At 43.0% G+C, this 21,843-nt stretch overlaps 1 protein-coding gene across 2 annotated transcripts in view; it reads left to right on the forward strand.

The window, feature by feature from the left end:
- CACUL1 (CDK2 associated cullin domain 1) overlaps positions 1–21,843 on the forward strand; it is a 92,044-nt gene that overhangs the window by 37,051 nt on the left and 33,150 nt on the right. For both annotated transcript variants that reach the window (XM_073354238.2, XM_073354239.2), the window contains exon 4: positions 7,906–8,001. In XM_073354238.2, the coding sequence (XP_073210339.1) occupies positions 7,906–8,001 (96 nt within the window). The remainder of the gene's footprint in view (positions 1–7,905; positions 8,002–21,843) is intronic.

A 21,843-nucleotide genomic window follows, 5' to 3' on the forward strand; every position in this document is an offset into this window, starting at 1 on the left:
GTGCAACAAAACCATCTCAAAATAGTATGACTACGTAATGTTCATATGAAAAGGTCATTGCTTCTATCATTTCAGTTACAGCTGTATACATTTCTAAAAATGGTCAGAATTACTTTTAGTGCTAGGAAACCAAACCTGGCATAGTGTTGTACCAATAAAATAAAAACCAGCAGGATCTTATTAAAGGGAAAAAGGCAAAATACCACATTTATTGTGAATACAGAAAGAATCATAGTAAGCAGTTAGTTATAGCTATAACATTCCATTCAATCTCATATTTAGTCACACATTCATTCATACAAACACACACACACACACACACACACACAGGTTCTGCAAGGATGTTATCATAGTTACCAGCCTTAGAGTTGCTCATGCCAAGCCACTGGCCAGGTGGCCTGGACATGAGGAGGGAGCAGGGCCTTGTCAGATGCTCATCTGATGCTCCTGGAAGTTGGTTTGCAGAATCAGACCCCAAAGTTCTCACTTTTTAGAGTCTATTTTTATAGGAATTTCTTCCTATGCCAGTCTATGGGAATTGCTTCATCATGCTGTTGCTGAATCAATCAGCAGATAGCACATTCCTGACGGCTCCAAGATGTTATCTTGTTCTTTGGTTCTCCCATTCTTGAGGCTGTTGGGTGGATTCCAGTCTGCACTCCGGGAGGGGGTGGGGGGGGGCGCTCTGGTTATTTCCACTTGACGCCTTCTTCAGCCGATGGACACTGGATTCTTAGGCTGGCACCTCCCTGATCATTCAGTTATTATCCACACCAAGCATCCATCCACATACATCCTCTATCTCTATTTTAATCACAATTGTTAATACAACAAAAGGGCGGGGAGTCTCTGGGTGCTGTTTCTGTTGTTAGAGAGGGAGAGAAACAGTACCAAAAACCAAGAGACTTCTTAATTAGTAATTTAAACTCTGGGGAATCAAACTCATTTGTGATTTTAATACAGAACTTCTTTAATATGATCCAACAATAGCACAGAATTATGCCAATGAAATTTTAGCTGTTGTATGTCTTCTGCTTTCAAAGCGTCTATGCTCCATCCCTACCACAATTTCAGAACAAGTCTCCATACGCTGCCCCAAACCAGTCTTTTCAATCCATGAAAACGGGTTTAATCATTAACGCCATTGAAAATCAATTAAAATTAGCGGGAGGTAGGTGTCTAAATAGCTTTTGAGGATCTCTGGCTAAGGCCTTGTCTACACTGGCAAGTTTATGCTCAGTAAAGCATCTTTCTGCTAAGCATCTAACTCCCGGGGTGTACACACTGCCAAACCAATTAGTGCGCAGAAACGGCGCAGATGCAGCGCTCTAAAAAAACCCACCCTGACGAGAGGCGTACAGCTTTCTGCGCTGGGGTTACAGCGCTATGGTGCCAGTGTAGACACCCTGGTCGATTGCAGCGCTGCGATAGGCCTCCGGGAGCTGTCCCACAATGCCTGTTCTCACCTCTCTGGTCATTGGTTTGAACTCTAGTGCCCTGCCCTCAGGGGAGAGGATGCTGTGCAGTCCCAGCTGCGCTCCAGCCATAGGAATTATGATATCTACGGACAGATTTCACGATGCATGACAGAAAGGGGCCATGACCAGACACATTGCAGTGTAGGGTAAAAGTGAAGGAGCTGTGGAAAGCATACCACAAGGTGTGGGAGGCAAACTGCTGCTCCAGTGCTGCGCCCACGAGCTGCTGGTTCTACAAAGAGCTGGACGCAATACTCAGTGGCAACCTCACCTCTACTGTGAAGGCCCCTGTGGATACTTTGTTGGCTTGCATGCCAGTCGAGAGTGGATTGAGTCAGGAGGAGGAAATCTTGGACGAAAAGGGGGAGGGGGACCCAGAGGCAGAGGATGACTCAGAGGCCAGAGATGCATGCAGCCAGGAGCTCTTTTCTACCCTGGAGGAACCTAGCCAGTCACGGCAGTTGGATCTTGGCGAAGCGCAAACAGGAGAGGAGGCCCCTAATAAGTGGATCTGATTTTGGGAATCGCTGAAGCGAGTTGTCGGGGGCAGGAGGGTTGCAGAAAGCAGGCTTGTCTCCCACTGCATGCCTAGTCTGAGCGGCGGAACAGGCTGTTGATAGACTCCCTCACTTCGTGGGAATGTCCCTCAGAGATCTCCAGGAAACTCTCGTGGAGATACTGGGCAATCTGCTGCCGCAGGTTCCTTGGCAGAGTTGTGTTGTTTCTTGCCCCATTAATGGTAATTTTCCCTTGCCACTTTGCTCCAAGATGGGGAATGATCATTAGGTCCCCACTACAGTGCTGGCTCTCCCCAAGAGCACACCAGCAGGTTCCGGGAAGAGTGATTTACCCTGCCCCTGTGGCTACTCACCATTTTGCGGATCTTATGGCTCATGTGTGCTTGCCTGGGGTCAGCCAGTTAGTGAAAGGTGTGTGAGTACTGGCTGTGTTTTAAAGCACTGAATCAGTGTTGTCTGTGTTGCAAACAATACTGCTTCTGTAAAATGTTGCATTTAAACTTCACAGAGATGACCTTGGGAGCCCAGCCTCCCTCTTTATCGGCGGAAGAATGGCTGCGCAGAATTAGAAAGCGGCCAAGAGCAACTAAGGAGGATTTTCTGCGTGAGGTTATGATACACTCTGCCGCCAAGAAACAGGAATTGAAGGAGTGGCTGGACAGTGAGAAGAGGGACCGAAAGGAGAACGCGGCACACCAGAAAGAAGCTACAGAGCGGCTCTTAAACGTTATGGAGCGCCAAGTGGACATGCTCCAGGCGATACTAGCTCTTCGAACCGAGCAGCTCCCTCCTTTGTTTTTGGACCATTTGTCGCCTTTCTGTCCGGCATGGTCCTATTTAACATTGGACCGTTGGATCCTGAGTACAGTAACAGTTCGTTACACCCTCTAGTTTTTATGCACCCCTCCCTCCCTCCCACCCACCATCCCGTCCCTCTTCAGGGACCTTTCTCACGAGCAACTCCTTGCCCAGAGGTGCAATTCCTCCTACGTGTGGGGGCTGTAGAGGAAGTTTCCCGGGACTCGAGAGGGAAGGGATTTTACTTCACATCCATGAACTCGGAGCCCACCTCCAGGGGTCTTGCTTGTGAATCACCTAGCGTGGAATGGACGTGAGCAAGAACTCTAAAAAGAAAAAACGGTTGTTCTTCGAGATGCATTGCTCATGTCCATTCCATGACCCACGATCCTACCCCTCTGTTGGAGTTACTGGCAAGAAGGAACTGAGAGGCTGCGAGGCCCCTTACATCGGCGCATATGCGTGTGACTCCAGAGGTGCACTGGAGCTGGCCCTGCGGATACCACTAAGGGAAAAATTTCTGGTAACAGTGCACGCAATGCGCGCACACCAAGATGTGTTGCTCATGTCCATTCCATGCTAGAAGAACAACAGTTATGCAAGGTTAGTAACAGTTTTTTACTTGAATGAATTAGATTAGTGATTTTTTTTTATGAAGTATTAGATACTGAGGGTCAGAGAGTTGTATCTTTCTTCCTCCGCATATGAATAAAGAATATTGATCTGCAAGTGCTCTGCAACAAAAAATGGGGCACATCTGTGCTGGATATCATACTATTGAATTAGCAGCATGGTTATTGCTATTCAGTTGGGTGATAAAGATGACAGCCTAAAGCGGCACAGTTGCCAACAGTTTTATTGCAGAAGGAAGAGGAAAAGACTTTTTGTATCTGTAGATGAAAATGTGAAATGTCCACCCTGTAATGAATCTTATTTTGATTGATAAATAATTTTAAAAAAGATTGCTATTCTATACTCTAGATGGCTTTGACAAAAATTTACATAATACATATACAAAATCAGCAGCTTAATCTTCTCCTTTCTCTTAAAATACCCACCCAAAGCAAGTTAACGTAAAAATACCTCACCTTCTTCAAGTATACCAGCCTATAGCTATTTAATCCCTAAGAAAATAGATTAATTTCCAATATGCTCTGAACAAAGTTAGGTTATTTCAAGTGAAGGGAGTGAATTCCAAACTTGAGAGACGCTCATAGATAATGACTTTCCAGTAGTCCTCTCTTCTTAAAACAAGGGAGTTCTAGCTCAAGTACCTCCACTGGTTACATCCAGAGGCAAATCCAAGGTGTGCATCCTGGCAAACTGTAGCCTCCAAAAAATATGAAAGCTCCCAAGAGGGAAAGACTTCCATTGTAATTGAATGCCCAGACTTATTGTCTGGGGAGAGTTCAAAACCTCTGATGCAACACTTCCAGATGTCTTTGCTACACTTTTACGGCCTTGGTTTTGCACAAATAATTTGTGAATCTCTACCCACAGCCAGTCACACTGTAGACAGTGTGGACAGGGCACGGATCTAGGGAGAGAGGAAATGCCTTGTGGCAAAGAAACTACCCGTGAGTCAGTGGAACTGAGAATGCAGAATCATTAAGTACCTTTCTGTTAAGAAAAATGAACAAAAACGAAGACCAATTATTCCATAAACAAACCCCAGCTGTCCAAAAGCCTTTTAACAAAACAAGAGGAGGCAGGAGCCATGTTCACATTCTTTAGTGGTGTACTCAGTCTTTCCTTTATCCTGAATGGTCTGGAGGTTTCAAATATTTTTTTTTTCCTGGTTCTTGATATTTTTCAACTTTCCTGTAATGATCTTACCCAAGCAGTTGAAACAATTTCGGTAGATATTTTGCATGGTTTTTCATTTCCCTTGCATACAGATATTTGTGTGAAATCTTTAACTTTTTTTTCTCAGTATCTCACTTTTCTATTTAGCATGTTTCTTCTATTACAGTTCATTAGTTAAAGGGCAATCAGAGTTTAAAGTCTTTCATAATTGCCTCACCTAGCTGTAAAAAGGTAGTTGTCGTACTTCACTATTTCTTCCATGATTTAAATGGCTGAATGGATTTTTTTGTTAATATTTTCAATAATAATTTGCTTCTGGACTGAGACCAAGAATGAGAAATTTCAGCCAGAGCAGACAGTATCTTTTATGATAGTTATAACCGACTGAAAATAGGGATTTAAAATAGAAGTGACATTTCTACTAGAGCCCCTGTAGAGAATCATTTTAATGAAGTCTGATTACTTGACTGTCTGAATAAGTCCAAGATCCATTTCTTCTTCTTAATTTGCAAAGTCTATGCAGTTATTTAGACAAATAGTCCCACTAGAGTCGTTGGGGCTATTCGTGTGAAGAAGGACTTACTGCGTAGAGTCCTTACTTTGAAACAAGTAGCTCATTGCAGTCCAACAGTTAGGAACAACCCTACAGTAAAATACCATTGAACTGAAAATTTAAGGAAAGGAGGGAAAAATTTAATGAGGCTATGGACTTCCTTTTAGGTACCTAAAGAATTGTTGTGAATCACTGTGGGGAGGAAATGCTTTTAAAATTATGAAATACTCTTCATAGTGATTTTTTTTGTTTACAGTAGTTTACAGGGGAAAGGAGGGGGGATATTGTTTGATAAAGAGAGTGAAATATTGTCACTTTAAAGATAGCTTTTTGGAGGTGAATGGGATTTAGCTGTTCAGTGCTTTACTGTCAGACACCCACGAAAGCTTATGCCCAAATAAATCTGTAAGTCTTTAAGGTGCCACCAGACTCCTTGTTGTTACTGTCAGACACTGGCTGCCATCAACTGTATAAGGGCCAATGTGAAATACCAGAAGAATAAAAATGAAGATAGGCAGCTTGGCTTCGTTAATTTACTCGGCATTAATTATTTGACGCTGGCAGTTACTATGCAAGTTAAGGAAACTTAAGGCTCCTATCCAACAAAACCTTAAACACGTACATATTCAAGCACATAAATATTCCCACTGAAGTCAATTGGCCTTCTTTGTACTTAAAATTAGATGTGCTTTAGGGCTTTGGATCAGTACCTAACACAACAGTTTCTTCCTTTATTATAAGGAGATGATGGTCACAGTTCTTTACTCTGCTCATTTTTGTGTATTCATTGTATCAGAGGAACTCCAGAGACACCATAATCAGGTGGAGTTTTATGACACTTGGGTTGTAGTCAGTATTCGTCATGGGAATTCTTAGAGCCCTATATGACTGTTTCATTAGGTGAAATTAAGGTATATTTTAATCTTTGTGGGAGAAATAAGCATTAAATAAAACTCCAGGACACACATTAATGGGAGATCAGATATAATGTATTGGGCAGAGTGTTCAAATATGGTAAAACAATTTATTATGTCTTTGACTTTTCTCTCTTTTTTATGAAAGTCTTATGTGAACTTCGCATGGCCAGATAAGGATAGAGATGTCCAGTGTGAGATTGTCTCCTGTTTGACACATCCTTTGAAGTGGAAGTTTCCTTTTAAAAAACTTTACTTAGGTTACAACAAATCTTTAAAAACTGGAAATGATCTCAATAATAAAATAGCACAGACAGACACAAAAATGTACCTTGGAGACCATAGTTTGGGGTGGAGAAGTGGAAGGGAACATATTTTAGAGGAAGCAGCAATACTGTCTGCTTGGAAAATGAGATTTGATGGCACACTACTTTCAGCAAATATGTTTTTGTGCATAAATGTCTTCTAAACACTGTGTATGAAAAAGGAGTCTTCCGAGCTCATAGCCACCTCTACATACCCTCTCCTCATTTGCATTTTGTTCCAAGAGTGGGTTGGCTGGGCCTGAGAATTGGTCCCATAATCTGTTTTTAATCATACATTTGTTACACTTGTTCAATTTGATCCTATATAACTCTGTCACTTTTATTACAATGTATCCAAAAAATCTCTTTTATTCTTTTGTGGCTTTTGATTTGCCTTTTTAATGTCTTTACTTCTGTTTCCATGTAACTGGGTTCCGACTGTGAAAATTAACACTTTTTACGAATTTACTAGCTATATTAAGAAAAAAAAGATTGCTGGAAAACCTTGCCTTGTATGGAATGATTGGTTTTGAACATATTAGAAGTAGTGTTAGTATGTCTTTATGAAAATACTGGTAACAGTGAAATCACCTAGAAGATAAGAATTCTGGCTTGTGAAGATGAGGCAATATTTCAGGTGTAGCTAAATAACCGCACACCTACCCACGGGAATTAATATAATGCGAACCATTCTGAATGAGCATTAAGAGTCAGTGTGGCAGACCCGCTTGAGAAATGTGCATCTCTCTCACTGCCACTGCACAGGGTTCAACCACTGTTGCAGTCTTCACATTTGTCTGAGCATAAGAACTACCTGCTCCTACTCGCACTGTGGGAAGGAGATGGGGCAGGGGAAGGCACGTTCCCTGTTAAAGTTTAATAGCAAACTTGACTGGCCTTGGAGAGTAGCAAACCCCTTAAGAGTGGTGCTGTTGCTTCTGCCCTAGGAGCTTCATAAGGCATTATGCCTCACATCACCTCCAACTAAATGTCTGATCATACTTCCCTCACGCTGAAAAACTCAGCAAAACCCAGAGACACAGTTTCTTATATGCCGAGCAGTGGCTTAATGTCACCATAATGTCTAAGAGGTAGATCCTAAAAATGGAAACATGCAGGCACACTTCAATACCCATACAGATTCATTGTCAGGATCTAGCCCTGACAGACTAAACCTTTCAAAAGAATGTTTGGATGCTTAGTTAAATGTATATACTTGGTTGTGCTAAATACTGGTTTATGCTACAGGCATGCTGGTGGTATCATTGGACATATTTGTCAGAGTAATGACAGATTTCTGGGGGGGAACTGGGTGTTGTAGCCTAAGTTTTTGCTGGGTGTCTTGGTGGAGGTTGTTCTAATTCTAATTGGAAATAGGAATTCTGGATTAATATGTGACTTGCTCCTCTTGGACTAAGTGTCGCATCCTTTATAGCCTTGGGAGTTTTGAGTTGAAAGTTTAGTCCATGGTGTCCTACATTTGTGTTTTCCTTTGTGTTAAAATTACTCCTTCCCTTTTACTGTTTCTTGCAGGCCAGCCCTCCAGATCTGTATATTGAAAGATTTAACATAGCTCTTGGACAATATATGGGAGCATTGCAGAGCATTGTGCCTCTTTTCATATATATGGTAAGTTTAGAACATTCTTTTTTTTGAATAGACTATGTCCATGCACATTGAGATGTTAACTGAAAGTGGAAAGAGATAAGTGCAACTTTAATGACTTACGGAATATAGTATTCATTGTTGCTTTTGCTGCTGGTATCACACTTACAATCAAATCTAGGAAAATAAGAAAAGCAATGCACTTAAATTGAGAGTTGTTTGCTATTTTTCTGCCTTGCCAGTGTCTTCATAGCAGAAAGATTGATATTTTTTTGTATCGACAGCAAAAAAATCAACTTTTGTGTAACTTTTTAAATGTATTGCGAGTTTGGCCAGCTCATAGGCTTGTTGTACGTTGGCCTGGTAGTTTGGGTGCATTATGGAAAAGGTGATTTCTCTCTTTAGGTTGCATGAGTTCTCTAGGCCTACAATGGCTTCTTGAAGTCAAGTGGGAGAAACCACACAAACAAAAAAAGCTAAAAACCCCACCATACGGTCTCGGAAGTATAATTAGCCATAACGATAATGGAATTCGGAGCATCAGTTGCACCAAATGATTGTTTGCAAAGCTTACGGTTCGCAAGTATTTTTGCAGAAGTTCTAAACTCATTGAACTGTAACTATTGGTTTTATTGATTTTTCTAAATTCCTGCCTGTGGAGTTTTTAAGCTCTTTGATACCTATGCAGAAGATTATAATAATTCTGTGGGAACCTGTTAGAGCTCCAAGATGTATATTTTTGTAATAAATAACTAAAAACAAAAATTGCATGTGATCTTATCAAAAATAGTTTATGCATTGGACTTCACTCAAGAATATGAATAGAAGGAATATTTCATATCTAGATCAAGAAAAAACTTAAATAAGATTTTAAAAAATGTCTTATACTTTTAATTTTATCTGTTTTAAAAAAATTCTTTGCTAGATGCAAAAAAACTTTGTTAGAAGGGGGAGTGCATATGCATATGCGTGTGTTTAATTCACTTGTCGCAATTTTAGCTAAGGGGTCACTCCTGTATCTTTATTATAATCCTCCAAATTATAAAAGGAGATGGGGATTCTTCAGTCCCCTCCACGTGGACCAGTGAATAGTGGAGCCAGGGACCATGATGAGGAGGTGAGGATTCTCCAGTCCTCTCCTTGGGAGCAGGTACTGTCTATTTTGCCCAGCGTAATCTCTTGTACCAACCCCATTGGCCTGCCCAAAAAAACCCCCAACAGCGCCCTCCCCCAGATTCCCCAGAGATCTACTTGCTGGTGAAGGGATGAGTCAGTTCAGTCCCTTGAGATGGGATATGAATAACTAGGCAGAGATGGCTATACTTCTTGATTTACCAATCTTTGTTGCAATGAGTTGGCTCTCAAGAGTGTGCAATGCTTCCTTTCTGCGTGCTACATGAGAATCCGTTGCATTATCTGTATATGCTTTGAGCTGTCCTTTGTTCATGATTTAGAGCCCATAGCTAAAATAATATATTCTTAATGTTCAAGTACATGCTTTTATCACAGGTTTATTGTGTAAAATCCTGGTCAAAAGCTGTATTTAGCAGATTACATTTGGGCATTGCAGTAATTTTATTCTCTTATTCAGTATACTAACTTTTATGTAATCACAGGTTCTAATTGCTCCATAGGTTTCCCCATCCCATCTTTGTCATAACAGTGTTATTTCAGTTGGTGTTCATTTCTTCTTGATGTGAGGGGAAACGTCTTTAATTCTGTTAGTTTCTTGATAGAGTTTTTGAGAGTACAGAAAATAGTGAAAACAAGAAACTGTAATTGTAAATCAAACGGTCAGAACTTACTGATTAGACACTATAGATGAGGGCTGTGTAAGTAGTAAACAGGCAGATGGTAACAGAATCTGCTTTTAACTCTGTTTAAAAAGAAAAATATAGATTCTTCTTCGAGTAGTGTCCTTGTGGGTGCTCCACTCTAGGTGTGCTTGCATCTCTGGGCTGCTAATCTGAGAACTTCAATAGCAGTGTCCATTGTGCCCGCACATACATTGTCTCTCCTCGTGCTCTGCCAGGAGGCTAGCCAGCATGTATGGCCTCCTCAGTTCCTTCTCAACCGCCCCTGGCTAGAGATGGAGCCATTAGCAGTCCATTAAGACTATCATCTTAATTTACATACCTATGATTAGTTAGTTTCCTAGTTGTAGTTCTAGTTGTTTTTCTACTTTTATTTTATCCTTAAAAATAAAATTTAAAGAAGACTTTATTTTTTCTTCCGGCCTTTTCTCCCCCAATGGGGACCTTTTCCCCCAGTGGGGTATGCCCAGTTCGCTGAGCTTCAAGAATTGCCTCACTTGTAAAGAGGTGATCCCAATTGTGGATAAGCATTCTCAGTGCATTCACTGCCTCAGAGAAGGCCACGTTTAACAAAAGTGTTACCTTCGCCAACAACTCTGGCGAAGATCCTGCAAAGACAGAGGACTCCGCCAGAAGATTATCTTCATGGAGGCAGCTCTCTGACCCCAGTTTCCTGCTAGATGTGAGTCTTTCCCACAGCCTTCTACATCTAAGGGGTGTGGACCCCTCTCACAAATCATCTAAGAAGACAGCAGGAAGCCTCCATAGTGAGCGCCGAGATAGCTGCAAGCGATCACCGTCTCGCTCAGTATCTTCGGCACTGAGGCAATCTCAGTCCGGCACCATGGCTCATGGAAACCGACTGCAACTGGTACTGCTGACAGGCCCACGGACCCAATGGGTATGGGCACTGACTCATTGGCACTGAAAGACAGGAGTAAGCACTGTTCTAAAAAGATGCTTCTAGTATGCAAGTCTGCATCGGTACCACCAGTGATGGCTCGCCAGGCACCAGAGCAATTGGTGCGGGAAAGATCTGTCCCCGCTGGCACCACCACTCCTTTTTATATAGCAGTCATAACAATGTTATGACTTCCGCATCACAAGTCCCCTCCTTTGAGTACTGAGACCTCTGCACCAAGCCTCTACCAAGCATGGGGAGTATCCCTGCTGCCATGCCATTCCCCTCTGCTCTCTAGCGAGGGTTCAAACAGTGAGCCTGAGGAAGTGGTGTTGCAGTACTCCTCCCAAGCTCCATATGGTGCTCTTTACCAACAGAGCCCCAGGATATACCCACAGATGGTCCCATCATCACCATCCTGGTATGGCTATCCATGGGTGCCACTACCAGGTTCTATGCCACCACCACCTCAAAGGCCATATTGGGATCCTTGGGTGCGCACTGCCATCATGCCTCTCGACCTCTGAGCCTCGTCCGAGAACCCTTGAGGCACACTTCCCTCGGCCACACTATCCAGGGCTTCTGAATTGCCTCAAGACTTAGAGGAACAGGAAGCCAGTACTGAAGAGGAAGTGATACCAAGGACCATATCATCCTCCTCCTCTTCAGACAAAGCTGTCATGGCTTCTCCACCATCTTTGGCAGATGACTTTCGTCCCTTCGGGAGCTAACAAAGAAGGTGGCTGACGTGCTCTAGATTCCATTGGAGGAAGTCAAGGATACCCACCATCAACTCCTTGGTACTTCATTCTTCAGCCTCCTCAAAGATCACCCTCCTGATTGAGGCCATTTTAGACCTGGCAAGGGACTGTGTGGCACACCCTGGCATCAATGGCCCCAACCTGTCAGCGAGCGGACAAAAAAAAATACTATAGCCCTGCCAAGAAAGCTGAATTCCTATTCTCCCATCCACCACCCAACTCCATCACACCGTCAACTCCTGTGGTCGACAACACCAGTCAAGAGCTTCTCCTATGACAAGGATTGGAAGTGCCTTGATCTGTTCGGTAGAAAAGCTTACTCAGCTACTCTACAATTTCGTATTGCCAACTACCAGGCCTTCATGGCAAAATCAGATTTCATAAATTACTCAAAACGGAATGACTTTATTGAAAAGATGCCAAAGCACATTGTGACTCATTCAAGGCCATTATCCAGGAAGGCCAATTAATGGCAAAGACGTCACTGCAATCTGCCCTCAGTGCAGCCAACACGGCAGCTAGCTCTATCTCTACGGCTTTGGTGATGCGACGAGTGTCATGGATCCATTTGTCGGGCTTTCCGAAAGTCCACGTGCGAGGACCTTTCCTTTGAGGGCATGAAGCTCTTTGCCAAGAAGACTAACGCTTCCCTTCACACTCTGACAGACTCCAGGGTTACCGGGAGTAACCCTCCTCTGGTCATTGGGTATCTATATACAGGGACAAAAGAGACTATTTAGTTCCCTGTCCCAACATAGACCACAGGCATCTCAGTACCAACTTCACTGCCACTACGAGTCACAAAGAAAGAAAGGGAAATCCTCTAAATGCAAACCACCTGGCCCACAATCTTCTTCATAGCCCTCTATGTCTAAGCACCACTTTTGATGGGCAGGTTGAGGCACCGTTAGACCACTCCCCCTGACTGACTGACTTAGCCGATGGCCAAGGATGTTTGGTGAGGTGCCAGCTATGCCCGTTTTATACCATCCGTGACTTTAACCGCTAGGACGCACTGTCCCTTCGCGGCGGGCAGCCCGGGCTCGGCTGACGGATGCCCCAAGGTCCTAAACACCCGTGACTTTAACTGCTAGAGCTCAGAGCTCCTTCGCAGTGGGCAGTCAGGATTGACTGACAGGCACCCCAAGAGTTTGCCCTGTGGAGGCGGCACAACTCAATGCTAGGCTCTTAGTACTCTCACCTAATGGCCAGGCTTTATAGCCAAAACGGCTGAGGTTCTTTAATTGTGTTGGCTGCTTTACAGTAAACCAGAGAAACAAGTCAGGCTTATGCACAAATGGTTACCAAAATTTATTAAACTAGATTCTAATCATGTGGTTACAAAATTGCTAGTGCCTACTTATTTAAATGTAGAGATGTTACACACACACAAACAAGTTAGAAAACTGAAGCCACAATCCCAAAGAAAGAAAACAAAGTATAAAGCTCTATTTCAAAATATGTGTACACTAAAGATAGGAGATCAGGTGTGGGTGCTTCTTACCCTCCTTGCACGATTCCAGCGGTGCCAAGCCAGGATCTTTCACTCAATTCCGCGGAAAGACGAATAAGGGACAAGGCTTAGGGACCCTTTTAGCTGCAGAAGCCTTGGGAGGCTGTCACTTATCTGACCAGCAGATAGATAGTGAAAAGCACTCAAAAATCCTGGTGCTGTAGGTCCCATACTTAAACCTCTGTACTCCTTTATTCTCTTTCTCCTTTCTTATGCCAAATTGGGGCTGGTCTGTCTAGGTGACGCCAGCTCTCGCAAGAGTAGTTTACACTTGCAAGGGAGAGAAACAATAAGTTTCGACTACTGGACATTCCTTTTATTAGGGTAAATATTTTCCCACCTAGGATGTTGGGGTGTGTGCATCACGCTATTTAGTAGGGGCTAAGAGCCATGTCTGTCACAGCTTCTCTGTCTGCTGTGAGCCTAATCGTTGTATATGTTCCCAGAGGTACATTGTAGCAGCACACCTGTGCTTCTCACAGCTTCAAAGGCTGTGCTGGAATTTATGTTAAGTGCCCTGTTGTTTTGGCTCCCTTGTGTTCCCAGCAATGCTGGTCTGAGAGGGGGGGCTGGCTGTCTGGCTACACTGACACAGCTGACCATCATTCTATCCCCGTTTGGCCACCAATTGGAAGCATTCCACAGTGCCTAGGAATGCATGACATTGGACCGATGAGTCCTAGAGATCATTCGAACTGGGTACTCCATCCATTTTTACCTCCCCATTCCTCTCCACAACACCCTTCCCCATCCATCTTCAGGGACCCTTCTCACGAGAGTTTACTATGACAGAAGATAGATCTCCTCCTCCGGTTAGGATCCATAGGACCAGTACCTAACATCTACGAGGCAAGGGGTTCTACTCTCGTTATTTCCTAATACGCAAAAGGAAGGGAGGTTGGAGACCCGTACTAAATCTCAGAGCTGTCAACAAATTTGTCAAGGCTCAAAAATTCAAGATGGTCACTTTAGCAACGACAGGAATAGGGAGACTGGTTTTCAGCCCTCAACCTCCAGTACACCTATTTTTATATCTCAAACCTACCAGCTCACAGACGATTCCTCTGGTTCGCTCTGGGTCACAACCGCTACCAATAATGAGTGCTCTCCTTCGGGCTATCATCAGCCCACAGAGTATTCTCCAAGGTTCTCAGTGGTTGCCGCTCATTTACATTCTCAAGGGATAGTGATCTACCTCTCGCTGGACGATTGTCCTCTCAGAGCCCAATCTCTTTGAGAGTCTCATCAAGTCACTAAAGCTACAATACACTTTACAGAACTGGGCCTACAGATCAACACCCAGAAGACAATCCTCGCTCCAGTGCAAAGCCTGGCATATATAGGGGCTGACCTTGACTCGTCATGGGTCAAAGCCCTCTTATTCCAACACAAGTTCCTATCCCTAGTCACACTCATAGACACTATTCAAAGCAGCCCACAAATACCAGCTAGAGTCTGCCTCCAACTCTTGGGGCATATGACAGCAGGCACAGCAGTCGTATCACATGTCAGGCTTCACATGCGATGTCTCCAAATGTGATTCATCTCAGTTTACAGACCAATCAAGGACAGACTGGACAAATCCCTGTTGCTACCCACCAGGATCAAAAACTCCTTAAACTGGTGGAAGGACCTAGACAATGTTTGCAAAGGGATCCCCTTCTCACAAACATCACTGTTATTGCTCCTCATCACCAATGCTTCACTCATAGGGTGGGCCGTGCATCAAAACGGCCTCACAATGCAAGGCAAATGGTCGCCTTCAGAGATATCCCTCCACATCAGTGAGCTGAGAGCGGTCAGGAAAACCTGCACCCATTTTCTCCCGCTGCTCACAGGATCACACACAGGCCAAGTTATCTGTCAGGATCTTTATGTATTACGTCAATTGGCAGGGGGGAGCTAGATAGCCCTACCTATGCACAAAAGTGATGAGCTTATGGAATTGGGACATCTCCCACAACATTATACTGTCTGCACCGTACCTCCTGGATACAGAAAACTTGATAGTGGACAGTCTCAGTTGCAAATTCCCACATGACCATGAGTGGGAGATACACCCAACAGTACTTCACAACCAGTTCAAGTGATGGGGAGACATACCACCCAGTCTACACACCTGTTCGCCACTCACCTGAAAAAGAAATGTTCACACTACTGCTCCAGAGCGGGGATGGGACAGCACTTGTTGGGCGATGCTTTCCTCTTCCCTTGGCATAGGGACCTTCTCTACCTCTTCCCTCCATTTCCCCTACTGTTGAAGGTTCTGCTGAAAATAAAAAGGGATGGAGTTCATGTCATTCTGATTGCACCTAGTTGGCTGAGTCAGACCTAGTACCCTTACGTGTGTCAGCTCACAACGTACTCACCAGTCTCTCTCCCGACCATTCCGCACCGCTTGTCATAGAACAAAGAACATACCCTGCATTCCAACTTGGGGATTCTCCACCTCAAGGCATGACTCCTGCTTGGTTCTAACACCTAAAAAGCTCCTCCTGTTCAAGAGAGATACAAGAGTTCTGTTACACAGTAGAATATCCTTGACATGTTGTACTTGTACTTGAGGGGAGGGATAGCTCAGTGGTTTGAGCATGGGCCTGCTAAACCCAGGGTTGTGAGTTCAATCCTTGAGGGGGTTATTTGGGATCTGGGGCAAAAATTAGGGATTGGTCTTGCTTTGAGCAGGAGGTTGGACTAGATGACCTCCTGAGGTCCCTTCCAACCCTGATATTCTATGATTCGATTCTATGATACCTGCAGAAATGGTCCAGGTTTCATATTTCGTGCATGTCCCAACACATCTCTCCAAATGCCATTCATACACACTCCACAAAGTCGATCTCCTCATCCATCACCTTCCTCAAGAATGTCCCTATCTTCTAGATCTGTACAGCGGTGACGTGAGCATCAGTCTAAACTTTCGCAGAACACAGGGTGATCACTGGGACTCTGCCTCCTATGCCATCTTCGGCTCCACAGGACTGTTATCTGTAACTGACCCAACTCCGCAGTCCCAGCCCTCGAGAAGGAATACTGCTTGGGAGTCGCCTACAGTGGAGCACCCATAGGGACACGACTCGAAGAAGACGAAGAAGTTACCTTGTGCAGTAACCAGGATTCTTCGAGATGTGTCCCCCTATGGGTGCTCCACAATCCACCCTGCTCCCTCTACTTCAGAATTTTTGTCTTGACTCTGCAGTGGAGAGAGAACCGGGGAGGGTTAGCCTGTGTGCACTGGCTAGCCTCATGGCGCAGCATGTCTGGGCCCAGTGGACGCTGCACTGAAGTTCTCCAGTCAGCAGTGCAGAGGAGAGGCGCAAGCACACCTACAGTGGGGCACCCAGAGGGAAAAACACATTAAAGAACCATCACTGCATAAATAGGGCCCTACCAAATTCACTATCCATTTTGGTCCATTTCACGGTCATTGGATTTTTAAAATAATAAATTTAATGGTTTCAGCTATTTAAATCTGAAATTTCACGGTATTGTAATTGTAGGGATCCTGGCCCAAAAAGGAGTTTGTGGAGGGGTCACAGGGTTCTTCTTGGGGGGAGTTGTGGTACTTCTGTCCTTACTTCTGCGTTTCTGCTGGTGGCAGCGGCTCTGCCTTCAGAGCTGGGCAGCTGGAGAGCGGTGGCTGCAGGCTGGGATCCCGGCTCTGAAGACAGAGCCGCTGCCAGCGGCAGCACAGAAGTAGGGGTGGCCTGGTATGGTATTGCCACCCTTACTTCTGCGCTGCTGCTGGCAGGGCTCTGCCTTCAGAGCTGGGTGCGCAGCCAACAGCCGCCACTCTCTTGCTGCCCAGCTCTGAAGGCAGCAGAGACATAAGGGTGGCAATACTGCAACCCCCCTAAAATAACCTTGTGACCCCCTCCTGCAACTCCCTTTTGGCTCAGGACCTCCAATTTGAGAAATGCTGGTCTCCCTTGTGAAATCTGTATAGTATGGATAAAAGCACACAAGAGACCAGATTTCACAGTCCATGATGCTTTTTCATGGCTGTGAATTTGGTAGGACCCCATGCATAAAATGACATAGCTTCGCTTCCTAATTATGACAGGTTTCCGAGTAGCAGCCGTGTTAGTCTGTATCCGCAAAAAGAACAGGAGTACTTGTGGCACCTTAGAGACTAACATATTTATTTGAGCATAAGCTTTTGTGGGCTACAGCCCACTTTATTGGATGCATAGAATGGAACATATAGTAAGAAGATAGATATAATATACATACAGAGAACATGAAAAGGTGGAGTAAGAGGCTAATTAATTAAGATAAGCTATTAGCAGGAGGAAAAACAAAAAAAAACTTTTGTAGTAATAATCAAGATGACCCATTTAGACAGTTGACAAGAAGGTGTGGGGATACTTAACATGGGGAAATAGTCAATATGTGTAATGACCCAGCCACTCCCCGTCTCTATTCAAACCCAAGTTAATGGTATCTAGTTTGCATATTAATTCAAGCTCAGCAGTTTCTCCTTGGATTCTGTTTTTGAAGCTTTTCTGTTGCAAAATTGCCACCTTTAAATCTGTTACTGAGTTGCCAGAGAGGTTGAAGTGTTCTCCTACCGGTTTTTGAATGTTATGATTCCTGATGTCAGATTTGTGTCCATTTATTCTTTTGCATAGAGACTGTCGGGCCAGCTTATTATCACTACAAAAGTTTTTTTCCTCCTGCTGCTAATAGCTCATCTTAATTAATTAACCTCTTACTCCACCTTTTCGTGTTCTCTGTGTGTGTGTGTGTGTGTGTGTATGTATATCTATCTATCTATCTATATCTTCTTACTATATGTTACATTCTATGCATCCGATGAAGTGGGCTTTTTCCTAGTTATGATTTTCTTCAAATATTTGCATCATGGGCCATGATTCTATAATCTGATCTGTATGGGAATGTTCTAGCACCCGGGCAGGACTTCAGTAAAAAGAAAAGGAGTACTTGTGGCACCTTAGAGACTAACCAATTTATTTGAGCATAAGCTTTTGTGAGCTACAGCTCACTTCATCGGATGCATACTGTGGAAAGTGTAGAAGATCTTATTATATACACACAAAGCATGAAAAAATACCTCCTCCCATCCCACTCTCTTGCTGGTAATAGCTTATCTAAAGTGATCTCCTGTAAGGAGAGTGATCACTTTAGATAAGCTATTACCAGCAGGAGAGTGGGGTGGGAGGAGGTATTTTTTCCGATGAAGTGAGCTGTAGCTCACGAAAGCTTATGCTCAAATAAATTGGTTAGTATCTAAGGTGCCACAAGTCCTCCTTTTCTTTTTGCGAATATAGATTAACACGGCTGTTACTCTGAAAAGTGACTTCAATGGGACTCTGCATGGATGGAAGGGCCCACTTGGATGGATCAGATTGTGGGACTGGGGCCACACCCAGTGGCCAGTGTTTAAAAGAAGGTACTTGTAACTTAAAACAGGAATAAACTAATGCTTAGAAAGCTTCATATGTATAGTATGAACCTAAGTTACTATTTAGCTTTTCAGAGTAACAGCCGTGTTAGTCTGTATTCGCAAAAAGAAAAGGAGTACTTGTGGCACCATAGAGACAAACCAATTTATTGAGCATGAGCTTTCGTGAGCTACAGCTCACTTCGTCGGATGCATACTGTGGAAACATCTGATGAAGTGAGCTGTAGCTCACGAAAGCTTATGCTCAAATAAATTGGTTAGTATCTAAGGTGCCACAAGTCCTCCTTTTCTTTTTGCGAATATAGATTAACACGGCTGTTACTCTGAAAAGTGACTTCAATGGGACTCTGCATGGATGGAAGGGCCCACTTGGATGGATCAGATTGTGGGACTGGGGCCACACCCAGTGGCCAGTGTTTAAAAGAAGGTACTTGTAACTTAAAACAGGAATAAACTAATGCTTAGAAAGCTTCATATGTATAGTATGAACCTAAGTTACTATTTAGCTTTTCAGAGTAACAGCCGTGTTAGTCTGTATTCGCAAAAAGAAAAGGAGTACTTGTGGCACCATAGAGACAAACCAATTTATTGAGCATGAGCTTTCGTGAGCTACAGCTCACTTCATCGGATGCATACTGTGGAAACATCTGATGAAGTGAGCTGTAGCTCACGAAAGCTCATGCTCAAATAAATTGGTTAATCTCTAAGGTGCCACAAGTACTCCTTTTCTTTTTGAAAAATTTAATTATTACCATGAATGGCCTTTTCTGTATTGTCAAGTTGCATTCAAGTAATGTATTTTGTAAGGATAACAGTATTCGTATTTAACCCCCGCTTCCCCCATGAAGGAGTCAAACAACCTTTTTTCCTGAGAAATCTGTGGTACATATTGAACGTGTTTTTGTTCCTGAGCTCCTTGGCTTGTCTCAGCTTGTCTCCTCAGTATGGCCTAACAGTGTATTTTGCTGTGGTTTGAATGTGTGTACCCACTGAAGTCAATAGCAAAACTCCTATTGACTCCAGTAGTACAGGATCAGGTCCCATGACATGTATGGGAGCATTGAAAATGTAGGAAGTATGTATGCTTGATCAGCTCAGTGTGTTTTCCCGCATATCCTGTAAGGCTCATCTTTATGAGGTGGTGGTGGTAGATTTCCGGAGAAGGGATTGTTGCAGGAGAAGGAATTCTCATTTCTTCCTTTTGCGAAGAGCTGTCATTTATGGTTTTAAGGTTGCTGTTGGTTTACTCTTTGTTTAGGTGTGCTTTTAGGCTGGGCTTTTCTAAGGATCTTAAAGAAGCTAAGCACCTAACTTCCACTGAAATTCGGTGGACTTGGAGTCCTCTGAAATCCCAGCCTTCTTGCACAACTAAACAAAGATCTAGCCAGCAGCAGCCTACATCTGAACTCTTTTGGCTCCTTTGAAAATCCCAGCTTTAAATAATTATCCAGGACACCTAGAACTTAGGTGCATCTTTTTTTAATAAATCCAAATAAAAATAGGATTCACTTCTGGATGCTTACTAAGGGTTTACTACACAACATGCTGTGGGACATAAACTGTGGAATTCAAGTTAAACAAACAAAACATTTCCTATTACTCCCTTAAATTTATAATTTTGGAATATTCTCCTATTTTTGTCTAGACTTTGATTATTCCTTTCTTACATGGATTTGTCCAAATTATGTCATGGCTGAGTCCCAGCAGTTGAAACCCCGTTACATCTCATGTCATGAAGTCAGTCTGAACAAAAGTGTTGGCCCTTCTAGTTTTGACTGCTGAATTTCATCACCACTACAATTCTTCTCAAATATTAGCATTCTTATTTTGGCACCTCCACAAACATTGATGCTCGCTGGATGGAGAATATATTGCATGGATGGTAGTAAAAGTGCTTTTCTTTCACATTTCCTGGTTCACCTTATTAGCACTAACTCAGGTTCACATTTGACATTTTAGTTGCAGTTAACTTTTACAAAAAATCTGCTGGTCTCTTCACTAAAGGGGGTAGGGGGGAGAAAACCCTCCTCCTTGGCCTTTCTGTACTGAAATATTTATCACTTACAGCATAACTACATTTGTGAGAAACAGAAAGTGGATATAGCATGTAAACAGCATTTCCAAGTAAACAAATAGATCATTTATATTCTGTAATATTGCCTGTATGATAGGATACATACAGTAATGTTTTCTGTCACAGCATTATAGAAATTAGAGATACAAAAGCCATCTAATCTTTCCCCCTTGTTGTTTCAGCAGTATTCCCTACTCCCCCCCCCCCCCATATTCTGTGTTGCTTTTCCAGTTATAAAACTTAAGTAATGGCATTTCCACCACTTTCCACCATTTCACCACCAAAGAGCGAGAGAGCATGTTGTCTAATTTGTTTAATCATGGCCGAGACAGACTTATTAGAATGCTTTGACTATCTTTCCCCCGCTGTCCCAGTCAGATCTGTTGTTTTCTCAGCTCGGTGTCTCACCCCACCCAGACAAAAATAGTTACTGCTGTGCTTGTTTCTGGCTGTCAGACATCAGCTGTCCGAGTTGGCATGGAAGGGAGACTCTGTATAGATAAATCACTTTAACTGGCTCTAGTCAGCTGGCGAAAAAGATAGGTAAATCTGACATTGCAAATACCATTAATGTAGTACTTTGGGTCTAGCTAGAGTTAGAGTTTACAGTGGCCTAGCTAGCTGATGGCTCCTATACCCGAAAAAACTATATGTTGCATCATTGGCTCCATGCAACTATTTATTGGGAAATTTCAGGGAACAAGGAAATAAGGTCTGACAAAGGGCACACTTGTTAGAACATGAATGTACCAATCTCTTTTAAAGTTCAGCAAAGGGTACATATGAATCTGATTTATGCATAATTTCTGTACTGTAATGCCATGACTAATATTAATTCCACCAGTTTGCATTATTAATTAATGTATTTAGGAATGTTGTACAAGATGTGTCAAATCATCTCTCTGAAGTTATCAATTTGAGCCATGAATGTGATTTGATAAATACCTAGATGGTACTAAACCACCTTGTACTGTAAAAGACATCACTGGAACACTGCATCATTTTTCAAAACTAATTGGGACACCTACTAAAATTATAAAAATAATGGGATCAGATTAAAGTCATAACACCTTTTCTAATGAAGTATAAAAGACGTGTGATCTCTTATCATTGCTATCCTAATTAAAAAGAATGAAAATGCCAATAGCTATAGAGAAATTCTGAGTGTTTTCCTTAGGAAAACTGTAGAACATAATTCATAGTCCAAATCAAATGCAGTATCTTCATGCAGTAAGAAGACCAAAAAAATAAAAAAATAAAAAAAAATGCCACCATGGCTAAATAGCACAGTAAAAGAGGCATTTAGAGGCAAAAAGGCATCCTTTAAAAATTGGAAGTCAAATCCTACTGAGGCAAATAGAAAGGAGCATACTCTCTG

The sequence above is a fragment of the Lepidochelys kempii genome, chromosome 7 (genome assembly GCF_965140285.1).
Source record: "Lepidochelys kempii isolate rLepKem1 chromosome 7, rLepKem1.hap1, whole genome shotgun sequence".
NCBI lineage: Eukaryota > Metazoa > Chordata > Testudines > Cheloniidae > Lepidochelys > Lepidochelys kempii.